The sequence below is a fragment of the Microtus pennsylvanicus genome, chromosome 8, assembly GCF_037038515.1.
Source record: "Microtus pennsylvanicus isolate mMicPen1 chromosome 8, mMicPen1.hap1, whole genome shotgun sequence".
In the NCBI taxonomy this organism is placed as follows: Eukaryota; Metazoa; Chordata; class Mammalia; order Rodentia; family Cricetidae; genus Microtus; species Microtus pennsylvanicus.
This window is the reverse complement of record NC_134586.1, coordinates 109,800,948-109,816,895: the sequence shown is the minus strand read 5'-3', so window position 1 is coordinate 109,816,895 and position 15,948 is coordinate 109,800,948. Positions and strand designations below refer to the sequence as shown.

Genomic DNA, 15,948 nt, shown 5'->3' with positions numbered 1-15,948 from the left:
CAGTTTTCCAACAATTCTACCTGTTTTCAGCAACAGCCAACATAACCTTATATATGTATACCCAACTTTCCTGAAACCCCGTCAAAACTCCCTGGTACATGTGGAGTCTACAATGTATCTTAAATCACATGCCTCTTGTCTCTTTTATAGATTTTTTTCCCTTGTTAATTCAATGATCTAAAGTTGGGAAAAGGTATTCAAATATTTGGAACAACCATTTCAATATGTGGATTCCACAATTGAATGGGCCAAGTACTGTCCATGTTTTGAAATGTCACAATCTAAGTCATAATACAGTCAGCAAAGGGAAAGGCCAACTGGAACATACCATCAAAGTACAGCACTCTAGAGAATTGAACCCTATGATCAAAAGATAATCTGATATTCATTACATCATATCAGTTATTCTAATTCTGAATAATTCCAGTCAGAAAGGACCATTACCATTCCCCTTTACCCACTTCAGGGGATATGCAAAAACTCGAAATGGTGATTGAGCCCTCAGGACCAGTGTTTTATCTTTGTGGGTTTTCATTAACTATAGGCAGATTAATAGTTATTTGTGTCCTTCATCTTATTTTAGGGAAAACAGCTCTTGAATCTTTCTTCTGATTCCATGTGGAGAATGTCCATATTATATAACTGAAATGGGGATTTTGATTCCTATGGATCACTGTTAATATATTTTCTTAAACTAGTATGGATATGATATCAAAACCTAACAGCTGTATTTTCAAATTTCTTTTATATTTGAAGTAAATTAATTTATTTACTCCCTCATTTATATGTACATATATGGTTATACATATATCACCATATATATATGCACGCATATGCATTCATAGTCTTTATATTGTGCAAATATTAATAAAACTAAAAAAAATTTAGAATGAAGCAATTTCTAATATATTTCTCAGTGATTGATAGAGTATGAACTCTATGTTTTCATTAATTTGTTCTTACAAAACCCACTTTCTCATGGTCTATCTGGCACTGAGCAGTGCTTCAGGCAATCAACAAAGATTAGCAAGGCAAAGAAAGGTTCTGACTTCAAATACCTGTAATAAAAGAAACAAAAGATTAAAAGTTCTGATGGAAATAATTATCTACATGCTTATGTGAATGTTTGCTCATAGAGCTTCCTCACATTATGAACAGAGTAGGCTTCTGCAGAACTTAATGATTCATCTATGACATGAAGAAAGATTTAGGAAGACATAGACAACTGTAGCATAGGAAGAAAAGCGTGAAGTGGAGAATCACTAGCTATGAAAGTGGACAACTGGGTTTTGTGTTATTGTTATGTTGCTGTATACGTACTTTATTATGGGTAGTATGCCAAAGACAAATTTCAGACAGGGGACTTTGTGCATAGTTTTTGTTTTAGTGTTTTGTCAGAAACAAGCTCCCATATAACTCAGATGCATGCCTATCCCATGTAACTTAGGTGCAGGGCTACCATAAATAATTTAGGTGCATGGCAACTTAGTGAGATGCAAGCTAGCCTAAGCTACATGAGACTTTGTCTCAAAAACAAACAAGCAAAACGTATTGTCCCAAATCTTGTAGCAACATTTCATGAGTGACTTTTCCAAGCATGGCATTAACTATCAGTTTATTGATAACTTTATAGTGAGTCAACGTGGCACCTGGAACAGGACAGAAGACATAGTAGTCAAGGACAGATGTGACCCATTTTCTTATTATAAACTGAGGATTTTCAGTTGTCTAGACTAAGAATGCATGGCCAATGGATATATTTAACTGAACTACCTAAACACGCCATGACTAGCAGCAGTGATGAAACTAATTACTCATAGAAACTACAGTGAGCATTCCATCTCACTAAGTTGCTGAGAATGACCTTGGGTTTCTGATGCCCTTGTGGGGTGGGAAGTTGTTCTGTGTATATATTCATTAACCAATATATATATATATATTGGTTAATATAATATATATATAGCTTTTATTGGTTAATGAATAAAACTTAGCAGATAGAACAAGGAAACCCACACAGATAGGGGAGTAAAGAAAGTGGAGTTAGGGAGAAGCTATGGAGCTGCCACAGGAGACAGACGCTGGATGGAAACTTTCCAGTGGGCCACAACAGTGTGGCAATACATAGATTATTAGAAATGGGTTAATTTAGCTTCTCTAGGATCACTAATTATAGGCTCAATGTCCTTGGTTTATGGCTAGAAACCAAATATGAGTGAGTACATCCCATGTTCCTCTTTTTGGGTCTGGCTTACCTCACTCAGGATAGTGTTTTCTATTTCCATCCATTTGCATGCAAAATTCAAGAAGTCCTTGTTTTTTATTGCTGAGTAGTACTCTAATATGTATAAATTCCATACTTTCTTCATCCATTCTTCCATTGAAGGGCATCTAGGTTGTTTCCAGGTTCTGGCTATCACAAACAATGCTGCTCGAGCAATGAACTCAGGACCGCGAGGGGTGCACCCACACATTGATGCAATGGGGATGTTTTATAGGGAACTCACCAAGGCCAGCTGGCCTGGGTCTGAAAAGCATGGGATAAAACAGGACTCTCTGAACATAGCGGACAATGAGGACTACTAAGAACTCAAGAACAATGGCAATGGGTTTCTGATCCTACTGCACGCACTGGCTTTGTGGGAGCCTAGGCAGTTTGGATGCTCAACTTACTAGACCTGGATGGAGGTGGGGGTTCCTTGGACTTCCCACAGGACAGGGAACCCTGATTGCTTTTCGGGCTGGGGGGGGGACTTAATTGGGGGAGGGGAGGGAAATGGGAGGCGGTGGCGGGGAAGAGACAGAAATCTTTAATAAATAAATAAATTTAAAAAAAAAGAAATGGGTTAATTTAAGATATAAGAGCTAGCTAGCAATATGCTTAAGTTATTGTCCAAACAGTATTGCCAGTAATGTAGTTTCTGTGTGATTATTTCATGTTTGGGGGAACCAGGAATGAAGGATCAGCCTCAGACTACACCCTTGTAAATCATTTCCTTTAGCTCTTGAGTATTCATGAATCCATATACAAATTAGAAAATTCTCATCATCAGCAAAGGCTGATATAGAGAAAGATACTGAGTAGAGAACATTTGAGTGCCTACTATGTGCCAATGACATGCTAAGGGCTTTGGTTTTTGCAAGTTTATTGGATACTTCTATACTCCCATGGTATGTCATGATAAATTTGAATCATCATTACTCTAGGCTCACAGTATTATACATAAGTATTCAACAAAAATGACCCCACATCTAACAGTTGGAAAGGCACTGCACATGTTGTGTGTAGACAGGAAGATTAATTAGGTCAGTGTATGTGTCTCTAAGGGAATGTGTATGTTTCGCTATATCAGAAAACTTTAAAAATTGATGGAAAGGGGGCTGTGGCACCACCACTATTGTATGTATTGACTGAATGATGACATCTATTATAGAAGACATTTTTGTACAAATATAAGATAGATTTTAAACACACTGAGGATAGAATTTTGGTAATTACAGTTAAGATAGAGTCTAGCACCTTGCCAACACTCTGGTGAAGTGCAATAATAGAAGTGTGTTTCCCAATATGCTTGCTATTACAAAAGGACTAAAATATCTTCCTGTGTTAAATTTGTCTCTGAGCTTAAATTGTATTAGTGATTCTGTTAATAGACTCCAAATCTGTGATACTCTAAAGCTTTGCCACTGTCAATGCAGAGAATTCTCTAATGTATGAACTCACTGAGAGTCAAGAGCTAGAGAAAATGGTCCTTGTTAGAGGATCATGATGGGATCCATCTCATCCTCAAAAGTAGTATTTTATACCTAGTAAAGTGTGGCATGCCTAAATTATTCAAAAGTTATTCAGTAATTAACTATTTTAAGTAAAAATACCATAGATTCACACGCTCATTTTAGGATAAAAAAACATATACACACAGACATTGGTATTTTTCTTTCCCCTTTCCTCCTTCTTTCAAAGCAAGATAGAGCTAGGGAGAAAGGAAGAAAGGAAGAAAGAAAGAAAGAAAGAAAGAAAGAAAGAAAGAAAGAAAGAAAGAAAGAGAAAGAAAGATGAACAGAGATACAGAGAGATTGAGAGACAGAAAGACAGAAAAACACTATGCAACCCAGGCCAGTTCCAAACTTGCAACCCAATTTAGCTTTCCTATTGTTTGGATAACAGGTATGTATGTGTTCCACAACTAGTTCCTGTTTCGTTTCTTAAATTATCCTTCTAACTACAGACAATTTAAAATCTATTGCTTAATACCAGGTCTACCTACCAGTTTAGAATTTTATATAAATAGAGGGGAGATGAAGTAGAATGAAATTTGTTTGGTTAATACCTAATAAAATTATTATTATTATTATTAGTTGAATGACCTACCCCTTTGATTGAGGTTAGAAATGTATGTGTGTGTATGAGTGTGTGTATGTGTATATATGTACATATATGTGTGTGCATGTGTGTGTGTTTGTGTAATGCTCAGAAAAGTTTTAAGTGATGTCAAAAAATTAAGAAAACCAAATAAACTTCTACAAGATAAAATGTCAGAAATTATCACAGAAATTTATAACCTGGCATTAATCAAACAAGACTTAATTGCTTTACACATCATAAATGATAAGAGCATTATTAGCACATATTCTAACACAGTTAACATTTCATGATAATTATGTATTGGAAAGGAATACATCAATATGCTTACTATAAGAATGCCAATGTATTCAAAGATAAGGCGTTTAGAAAATAATAGTACAAATTATTTATAGTGGTGGTCAGATCATAATATTAATAAATATATATTCTTTCACAAGATATGGGCTTATTGTTTAATCAAAGAATTTTTGTCCTATAACAGAATAAATGTCTTAAAGAAGGTACCAACTTCCCAATCCTCTTTTGCTGAAACTATTGCCATATGTTAATTTCATTTTATGTCTCAATGCTGATTAACGCAACAGCAAAAGAAATTATACCAAGAGCTATAAATTCAATCTCATTCACTCACAGTTGAATGACTGTTTCAACTGAACATGTCATGAATCTTTTTAGCTCCCTAATGAACACATGCTATTGAGACAGATACTGTACCCATAGGTTCAAAATCCAGTCCCATACTGAGCATTTGCTTTGCCTGTTAATAACTAGGAACCAGTTACCAGGTACTTACAGAACACTTAATCCTTACTAACTTGTGGCTGGCAGGTAGAGGGGAAGGATTAAACCAGAGTTTATGGCATCCGTAGTCAATATTGAGGTCCCCCTCCCCCCCCCACACACATATTGATTGTCATGACAACACTCTGTGTGGTAGTTTGAATAAGAATGACTCCCCATAGGTGCATATATTTGAATGTTTGGTCTACAATTAGTAGAACTGTTTAGAAAGGATTAGGAGGTGTAATGTTGGTGAAGTTGTGGCCTTATTGGAAAATGTGTATCAGTCAAAGGGGGACCATGAGATTTCAAAAGTCCACACCAGCCCCAGGCTCATTCTCTCTCTCTCTCTCTCTTTGTCTACTGTTTGTGTATGAGGTGTAATTTCTCAGCTACTGTTCTATGGCCATGCCTGCCTGCCTGTCTGATATTCTTCCCACACAATGGTCATGGACTCACCCTCTAAAACTATAAGCAAGTCCCCAATTAAAATGTTCTATTTTATAAGTTGCTTTGGTCATGGTTTCTTTTCACAGCAGTAGAGTAGTAACTAAGACAGTTTGCATAATTTTCACCTCTCCCCTATGCCCCATCTCTCATCCTCACATTCCTGTGGAAAAAGCCATTTTAATACAAAGAGAATTTAGCTTTGCACTTCCCACACATTTAATGCTTTGATTCAGACACAAAATTCAGTTAATTTCAAAAATAAGGGAACTAACTGTCAAGGTTATAAGATAATTTGATTTCTTGTTTTAAATGAGGAAAGCTTTACAAACATAACTGTCATGGAGTAGCAATAATATGTGCTAAACACTTTATTAAAATATTTTAATTATTTTGTATTTTTGGATGAGTAACATGAAAATTTCATTTATTGACAGTAAAAATGCTCATGAAGCCACAGATTAATATGGTTCTTATCCTATGTTGAGTCATGTAATCCTCATAACAAGTTTATGCAGTTATCATGTCAATTATATATGCAGGAAGTTAGAATGTTGTGAGGTTAAGGAACATGGTGTGTTTGGTATAAGGGAAGCTCGAGTTTAACATGGCACACTGGAATCCATGACCCTATGCTATCCTGCTCCTTAATAAACCATGTGAGGCTGCTTTGAGTCATGGGGCTTCATCATCTGATCCCTTTCAGTGTCCAGTAAGATCCGTATTTTCCTTATTTTTAAAATTTTATTACTGAGAATTTTCTACATGCACACAATGTATTTTGATCTTATCTGTCCCCTCTTCCCTACTCTAACTTTTCTAAGTACACACCCAACACATTTCCCTCCCAAATACATGTCTGTATTTCTCAAACCCACTGTAATGGATATAAGGCCATCTAGTGGAATAGGAACCTTATCGGGGGCCCTAATGGCTTTCCCTCTCCCAAATGCCATCAAATTCCAATGGATCTAAAGTTACAGGCAGGTCTTTGTGAGCCCTTCCTACAACTATAGCATGAATTGTATTTATAATTGATGCTGAAGACCTACAAAGGGGAGTAATACATGTCAAGGCTCGAAGAGTTTTTCTTGGCATGATCTTAGACAAAATGCTCACATTTCTAAGAATTCCAATTCCAAGTCTATGACCCAGGCATGTTCTGCAGAGACTGTGGATCTGCACAAAACATGTCTGTAGAAACTACATTACTGTGCAAACATAAAAATAAGATTGATGTTGAAAATGGCCACATAATATATAAATTCACCCTTCTGAAACTGAGCCACACAATTGAAGAACTACAAACTTTCAGAGATGGAGTCTTAGGAAAAGGTTAGCTGTGTTCCGTGTTTTGAAGGAAACTTTAAAAAAGCTCAGAGCCCATAGGGAAATTTAGGACTTCAAGGACACTGAGTATCATTTTTTGCCTTTGTAGCATAGTAATTAGAAAATGACATTTATCTTCTAGGGCCATATAAATATTTGTAGATGATTTCGCTGATTTTAAATGTGCTCATATCAGATAAAAAGGAAATACAATTAATGTAATAGGACCATGTTGAAAATTTGATACTGTTCAAAATGACTGATATGGCTTATTTCACATTTGTTCTAGGAAAAATTATTGTTTTTACAAATGTTGAATGATAGAAATGTTAGTAGATTCATTGATTTAGTCATTCAAATCAATGCAACAAGTACGATGATCAGTCAGTAAGTAAAATAGACAATAATTTGTAGACTTGTGACATGGAATGGTAATTCACAAAACCTATCTATATAGAGTGCAGAGAAAGGGTTCTCAATCTGGAGGGCACTGTGCACAGTGAGTGCAGTAGGACCTTGACAAAAGGCAGAAATGAACCATTTAGGATGCAAACAATAAGTAGGCTGTGGATAATGTCAGGAATCTGCCCTTTATATGCTTCGATGGGTTAATGTGGGAAATGAGGTAATTACATTTGCATTTTCAAAACAATAATTTGCTATGTGGGTGAAAATCTACAATAATCATGACTAAAAATTAAAGGAGGCCAGGCTGGTTGTTTATTTATTAGACTAAGCACTTTAAATACTACCAAAATTTCATCAGGTGTTATGTTTATGAATTGTATATGTTTGCCTTAAACAAATGTTTTAAAAAGCAATAAAACAAACTCCATGGTGGAGTGTTTCCCTGGCATGTGTTTTATCCCTAGCACTTTCCTCTCAAATAAATAACTAGATGACAGATGACAATTGATGATAGATAGATAGATAGATAGATAGATAGATAGATAGATAGATAGATAGATAGATAGATAGATAGATAGATTAGATAGATAGATAGATAGATAGATAGATAGATAGATAGATAGATAGATAGATAGATAGATAGATAGATAGATGATAGATAAATTACAAAGGTCTAATTTCCCTTAAAATACTCAGAAAAGAAGACAGACAGTCCTGAGCTATGTAGTCTATTAGCCTCCATTTCTTAGTGGTGGAATGGAAAAATATAAAACCACACCTGTTTAACTTCTGTCTAATACCCAGACTCACACATGCCCTAGGATGGGGCTACACATCTGACTTAATTAAGATACTAGGAAGACAGAGGACACAGGTTATTAGCAGATGGAACATATCTTGGTGCCTCCTTTGTTACTTCCCCTGGCTTCTAAGTCTCCAACAGAGCAATTTATCACCATTGGAACGATCTAGAGAAGGTGCAAAGCTCTGTATCTCAGAGTATGTCTTAACGATAGCATGCAAGTTCTCTTTGTTAACAGATGTTTTTATCAACAATCACTTAAAACTCATTTATCCAAAAAAAATCCATTTTTTTTTTTTTTGGCTTCTGCAAGCACAGGCATTGACGTAGGACTCTCCAGCAACTGTTTCCTATGATATCTGAAATTCCGTATGGAGTATGAATTTGTTTGTTTATTTGTTTTCTGTTCATCTTCCTCAACCACAATGTGAGTTTTATGCGGGAATGTCTAATTGCGCATAATGTTGCATTTCCAATGACTAGAACAGTATCTTGCTTGGAGTAACTGCTGTGCAGATGTGTTACGTTGGGTAAGAAAATTTATGAATGAACTCACATACTGTCTAGGTCCAGCTTTATCAGACAATATTTCAAAACCAGGTTTGCAAATTTCAGTAGAATATCTTTTCATTCATTCAAACATCCAGATTATGCACTATGCAGTGTCACCTTAAAATAAAACCTTTAAAAATGTGCACCTTTGATGCTTTAGCAAGTCATCAAGAAGAGAGGAAAACACCTTCCAAGCAGCATCTAGTTACCACAATTAAAATGAATTATAATGAATTATACTCTTCTCAACAGACACCATTAATTCCAGAGAACATGGCTTTGTATATTCTTTAAAGTCTCTAACTAAGTGTGTTTCTTTCCAACATGCACTAAAACTTGCTGTAAAATTATGCATTGATTTAAGGGAATTCAGCAGAATGATTGGGTCAGAAAAAATAAAATTAATTATTCATGGCACTAGCAGCTTAAAAATGCAAAGTGGTTATCAGGAACATGCACAATTATAAGTAACACTGTAATTTTTTTAAATTTTGAAGCCCTAGCACAGTTAATTAATATTTTTAATAAAAATAAGAATTTGTTCTTGGGAGTTATAAAGTATATTTTGTTAACTATGTATTTTTCATGGAAATGTGTGTACACTGCTTATAGTTTTTAAACAAATAGTATTCATTTTTAATGAGTAGCTGCAAAGCTTCCAGGAAGCAATTGCAGTATCTAAAACATTAAATATTTCTCCTTACTTGAACACTAATTGGGTTTCTTTTCATAAAAACTTGAATGAGTGGGTTCAGTCTCAGTGACAGATGTGAAGCACACACATCTCTTACAACCTATCACAAAGTTTCTCAGCAGTCCCTTTCCTTGAGTAGATGTACTGTGGGATAATGCTCTTGCACACTGTAAATTTTGTCACCCTTTTAATAAAACGCTAATTGGCCAGTAGCCAGGCAGGAAGTATAGGTGGGGCATCCAGACTAGGAGAATACTGGGAAGAGAAAAAATAGACATGCAGTCATCATCCAGAAGCAGAGGAGACAAGATGAGAATGCCTTACTGAGAAAAGGTACCAAGCTACACGGTTAAAGATAGATAAAAATTGGGGTTAATTTAAGTTTTAAGAGGACATTAGTAATAAGACTGAAAATAAGTCCAACAGTTTGTAATAATATAAGCCTCTGTGTGTTTATTTGGGACTGAATGACTGTGGGAGCAGGCAGTATTGAAACTTTTGTTTACATAGATGTCCTAAATTAACCTGGAAAACACTCACCCAGGAGCCTGAGAAAGGCTCCAAGCAAGACATTCTATCTATATGGAGTGAACCTGTCTCCATCAATAATATTTTCTGAGTTGTTTGAAATATACTCCTCCAGTAAACAAGAAATAAAGCAACAAAACCCAAAATCTCTCAAAGTATCGTTTTTTTTAATACTATCTCCAGATTTTTTTAAATAAAATGATTGAAAGGTCTTGGCTTCTAAAAACCAAGACAAGATCTTACAACCAGCTTAAGCTATGCACATACTTGATGAAGTTCAATATTTACTTATGTATGATTCTCTTGCAAAGGTAAATTTTATGTATGTAAGAAAGAAAGCACAGTATAATACAGTTTTATGTGCTGTAAAAACGTTCCTGGGAAACAAAAAGAGCAATTTTTACTAATTACATAGAGTAACAGGTAAACACTAGAACTCTTAGTGGCAACTGGGATGTGTACCTGTCCTATCGAAAAGAAAGGAACATATCTATGCTTTGTTAAATAATGATGAGAGGAACTAATTAAGCACATCAAGATAGGAGCCAATTAAAATTGAAAGCTGAGAAGAGCTCCAAAGACTCGTAGTGACTCACTTATTACAGAGGCACAACACCAGTATGAGGGAAGGTCAACAGCCAAATCACAGGACACTGTTGTTGCTTGTATTGAAAGTAAAGCACAGTCTGAGTTTGATATGCTTTTTCTATTATACTATATTTTCTGCAAGAAAAACAATGTTAAGGTTCTGAATTATTTATTCTACATATAGTATGTAAAATAAACTTGAAGTGAAGAAGAGAAAACACCATTGAATATTCCAGGAATATTCCAGTAATACCAAGTCATAGTTCAGAGGAAAAAGTCATGATATTGTTTTAAAAGAAATAACATATTAGCAATAAATAATCTAATTCAATATTAGAAAAAGGTTAAGTCTCTTGGGTGCTTTTTTTTTTTTGGTCACTTAAGCAAAACTAATGCAGAAGTTATTCAGAACAGAACACAGCATCTAACAGGCAGAATTTTTGCATGGCAATCTCCAAAACCAAATAGCTCCATGTTCGGAGAATTAATTGTGATAATATTTTTTCTTGTAAGAATAGGATTCCAGAAAGTTTGTAAGTCTTATAAAGATATGTTGACTTAAGCATTCCAGTAATACAAGATACATGAAGTTATTCAACCCCTGTAAAAACCTATCAATATTGTTGTCCAATATTGTTTTTTAAAAAAGCCATTTCATTTTAGGTAGTCATTTCTACTATTTTATTATTCTAAATCATGTAAGGTTAAGAAACCAGTATGAAAACTGATCATCACTCAGAATGAAAAACTTTTTCTTTTTATCTCTTAAAGCATATTTACTTATAAGTGGGAATAATATATATAATAGATGGGGTTTCACAGAAAATATTCTGAACACTCCTCTATTCACTGGCTCTGTGAAACCTGAAATACATTTCTCACCCAATACCTGCCCTGCAGGATAGCTGAACAAATGTCGTATTATCTATTTGAATTGAATCCAATTTAATTCTGGTAGACCAAAAATCTGTTTCCACGGTTCTAAAACATGCCACTACCTCTAGGTACATTGTCATTGTCACATAAGTGGCTCAGTGTTATCACTGAAGAAAATACAATTTGATTGAAAAAAAAAGCAGTATAGTGTGGCTTTAGAAAAATGAAATGACCTCTTTGGTACACAATTTAGTGGGGGACTTGATAAAAGCAAGCAGATGTGGTCACCGTGGACAAAGTTTAAGGATAGATGTTTCATGTAACCTTTAAAAAGTAGGCAAAGTTTTGGACTTGGGATTTGTATTACAAATCACTCATTAAAATTTTAAGATAATTGTATAATTTTTATCAATCAAAAACTACAGATGAAATATGTAGATATATCTATCTATTTTATCAGTAATCTCTATATATATACCATCTATCAGTAATGTTTTTGTATTAGAGGGCAATTAAAAATTCAATTCTAAGATGAAAAATGGATATCCTATAACTAAAAATATTTTTCTTTCTTTCGTAGTGATTTTCCTTCCTTCATCGCGTATGCTCATCTGTTACCTTAACACACATGTGACTAAAAAGCATTTCAAAAATCATTTCAAAAGTTAAGATGTTTGTTTCCACTGATTATCAGTAACAGCTAATCTGTATAATATTACAACAAGTTATTTAATCACTGTTATTGCTTGGTGAAAATTTTAGCGATTTAAAATATCTACTCTTAAATAAAGACAGTACTCTTAGATTTAATGCAGTATCTCTTCAAGCAATCACTAATTGAATAGGTTCTTTCCGTTTCTATACCACTACTGCCCTTGAGCTTGTAATAGTTCTGAAAGATTTCTCATTGATAATTAATGAGTACTGAACCTTTTTTCTTTCTTTTTTTTTCCAAGCAAAGATTCTTTATTCTCACACAAGTTTGATGCAGCCAAACATCTTTGAATTTGTTTCTTAAAATTAAAGAATTATTTGCATATTTAAATTTTGTTATAAACAGAAGAAATTATTTAAATTGTCATTGTTTCTTTTTTGAAAAGACATGCAAGTTTTTCTAGGAATTTTCACTACTTATAACAATGATACAGGCTTAGTAAAACAAATACAAAACTAACTCAAATTGTATTTACATAAACATTTCCAGCACCAGATAACACACTTGCATACTCTCTTAGACACTATTTAATGTAAAGGAAATCCTTTACTAATAATTTTACATTTATTTTTTCCTGTTTTAGATTTGTCATCAGTTGAACAACAACAGATTCAAAGCGAAGTGCAAACAAAGGCTACCCAGCATCATGACCAAGCAAGAGTCTGTCTAAAGTCACAAGTCTTTATCCAAAGAACTGATTGCTATGTCATCAACAGTAGCATACATCTAAAAAAAGTACAGATAACAACATGATGATCTTCAAAGTCAACATTCCTACTAAAATTAATGTCATGAGGGTAGTGACATCTGCCTATGTCCTCATGCCCAGAGAACAATCTGTCCTTGAAGATAGTTAGAAATAAATATGTAATAGAGCATGTCCTATGAGACAGCTCACTTTTTTGCCTGATGCAAATAAATAAAATCCAAATGAGTTAAAATGGCTTCGTATTATTTTAAAATATGCAATATAACACTGTACCCCATTTATGAATTTATATTTTAATATTTGGTCAATTTCCTTCTTCTCCTGATTAAGTACTTATTTTTCTCTTTCTTATTCATTCATACCATTCCATCTTATTCAAAGCAAAAAAATCATCACACTTTTTCCCCTCTGAAACACATCTCAATGACATTATACAGTACTAATACACACAAAACTTGTTTTCTAGTGTTCTCTTTCCAAATCTGATAATCTCTTTCAAATGCCTGATCCAAAAGCTACTTTTGAAATGATTGTTATTAGTTTCTCATTTAAAATACAGTTTTCTGGATAAATAAAGTTCATATATTTGAAAAAACGTTATGTGATAACTATGGAAGACAGTCATTATTAAGAGCAAAATGAAGCCACCAATCTTGAACCGCAAAAGAATCTGCAAAATTCTTAAAGAATTAACAACTGAATTATGCTCAAAACCTACATGTATCAATAAGGTTCTCATATCACTCAATAGCATTTCAGAAGCATCAACAGTATTTAGTAAGTCTTTATCGCGGCTCTCTGATGTAATGTCAATGATGAAATCAGCACATTATCTAGGCAACCAGTAAGAATTTTACCATTGAATTTATAAGCTTGCCAACTCTACCAATATCACATTTAATGATTCTGTTTTCAAAGGTTGCAGACACAGAATTTATCAATAAACTCATTAGTGTGAATTCTGTTAAATTACATTATTAATTAATTACACACCACACAAAATATCTTGATCATCAGACAACTCAGTGAGCACTTTCCTCACAAATAGAAAACAAACCCATCATTCATCATGGAATCTATGCACCTAACCCCCTTTATTTTGAGGAAGGACTAAGCTTAATTAAACAAAGCCTTTCAAATATGCCATTTATTTATTTGTTTGTTACCTTAAAATTATAGTTTCTCCATAATTAGCAAATCCTCCCTCTGCCAGTATGTGCTAAACCAAGGCTATCGACTCAAATTAGCAACTACCAAACCAATACAGAGCCTTTTTCTGTCTACAAACTTCTATGAAACAACATCCACATAGCTCATATTCATAGACGATGGACCACACACAACAGCTTCCAAGAAAGGCGAGCACACAACATCAGAAATAGAATCCTGTTTGGGAAAGATACATGCTCAGAAAAGGCCTCTTTGATGAGGATAGATCCAGAAGGAAAGGGTGACACGCAGGAGCTCACCTGGCTGACAGGCTCTTTTGTGGGGGGCTTTCCTCTTCTTGCCGTGCTGGTAGCCAGGGTTGTGGTGGTCTCCATGATTGAGGTGGACATCTCTGACTGCATGGCAGTGGCTGTCGACTCAGTTGTCATAGAGGAAGGCACTTCACCAACCAGCCTCACATTCCCAACTATGGCGATGTTGGCATCATTCTCTGCTGCCATATTCAGAACTTTCAAGCCATTGTAGTAAAGCCCAGAGAGCTGGCCCTGGAAGGGCTGGCCCTGCTCTTTCCCGCCAATTATTATGGTTGCTTGGCTATTGAAGATTGTGAGCTGACGTCCTGTAAAAATAATATTACATACATGCAAAAATGTTGATTGTGAACTCTACATTCTACAAAGGATGATAAAACAGATCTTTTATGGGGTGGATAATGAGAGCAATAAACTATAAGAGAGGCAATTGACTCATAATTCATTGCTTAGAAATGAGGTGTCCATGAAATGCATAATTACTGGCAAATACTTATAAATTTTCAACATATTATAAATGTTGTGCTTTTGCTAAAAGACCAATCAAACATATATTACAAATCAGATTTTAGTGAATCCCCTTTTCCTTTGCATCAATAACTTGCTGTTGGTGTCTCAAATTCAAAGTGTTAAATTTAAAAAGTATGATATATCTAACATTTCAAATATTTGTTAACCTAAAATCACCTCTGAAACTAATCTGTAGGAGCTAAAGTCTAATTTTACATTTTATCATAAAAATTCATAATTAACATAGTGCCCATACAACTCTACATGCTATTCTTTAGAAAAGTTTATTTTTTGGAAGGCAATAATCCATTGTTATTTCAATTATTCTATTTTTCGGCAATCACACTGAAAGGAAATGAATAGTTTACATTGAGTTTTTTAGAGTCAAAAAAGTTTCAAAAATCTTTTTCTGATTGGCTTTCAGCAAGTCTATTAAAACAAAACAAAATAAAATGAAAAAAAAAAAAACAAGAACAAAACCAAAAAACAATAGCTTCAGATGTAAAAAGTGGCTTCAGGAATGATACACAAATCGATGGAGAAATTATGGCACATTTCCATCAACAATCCTAGTAACAGTACCATTATCATCAAATGGAGCTCCAGGGGAGCAGAGTGCCCTCCACTCAGAAAGCATGCACACAAATTTAAGTTCCGTTTTAATTAGGGCTTGTTCCCAAATGGTCTCAGAAGCTTCCAAACGTTAAAGGGACTTCATTTTTGACTGGCAATCCATATTGCCCACTATTTAAGATTCCTACAGTTTAAACAAAGAGTTTGCTTTTTTTTTCAGGACCATGATAAAGATATCCGAACTACATATGTTTTAGTTAATAATTTAGAGGCTGGAACATGGATATAATCTATAAATGATTTATCATTTTTGGTTAATGCTTGCTCTGAGTACCTTCATAGATTGAGTTAGTGGATTATATTTAACAGTCCCTTTAACCTTAAGTTAACTGGGTAAGATTATTAAACCGTTTGTGCTTCTAAAAATGTATAGAAATTATTATACAAGGTATGCAAATATTACTATCTACATTTTACTGTTTTAAATTTGTTTTTAATTTAGTTTTACGGAAAATTTATTTTTATGTTTATTAGTGTTACAATGAAGTACTACTTGGTTATGTTCAAATTATTTTTTTATTTGAAGTTTTAAT

General features: G+C 34.2%; 1 protein-coding gene across 48 annotated transcripts in view; it reads right to left on the bottom strand.

The window, feature by feature from the left end:
• The window catches only part of Nrxn1 (neurexin 1), a 1,109,587-nt gene that overhangs the window by 125,310 nt on the left and 968,329 nt on the right, over nt 1-15,948 (bottom strand). For all 48 annotated transcript variants that reach the window (XM_075984298.1, XM_075984300.1, XM_075984304.1 and 45 more), the window contains one exon: nt 14,261-14,580. In XM_075984298.1, coding sequence (XP_075840413.1) covers nt 14,261-14,580 — 320 coding nt within the window. The remainder of the gene's footprint in view (nt 1-14,260; nt 14,581-15,948) is intronic.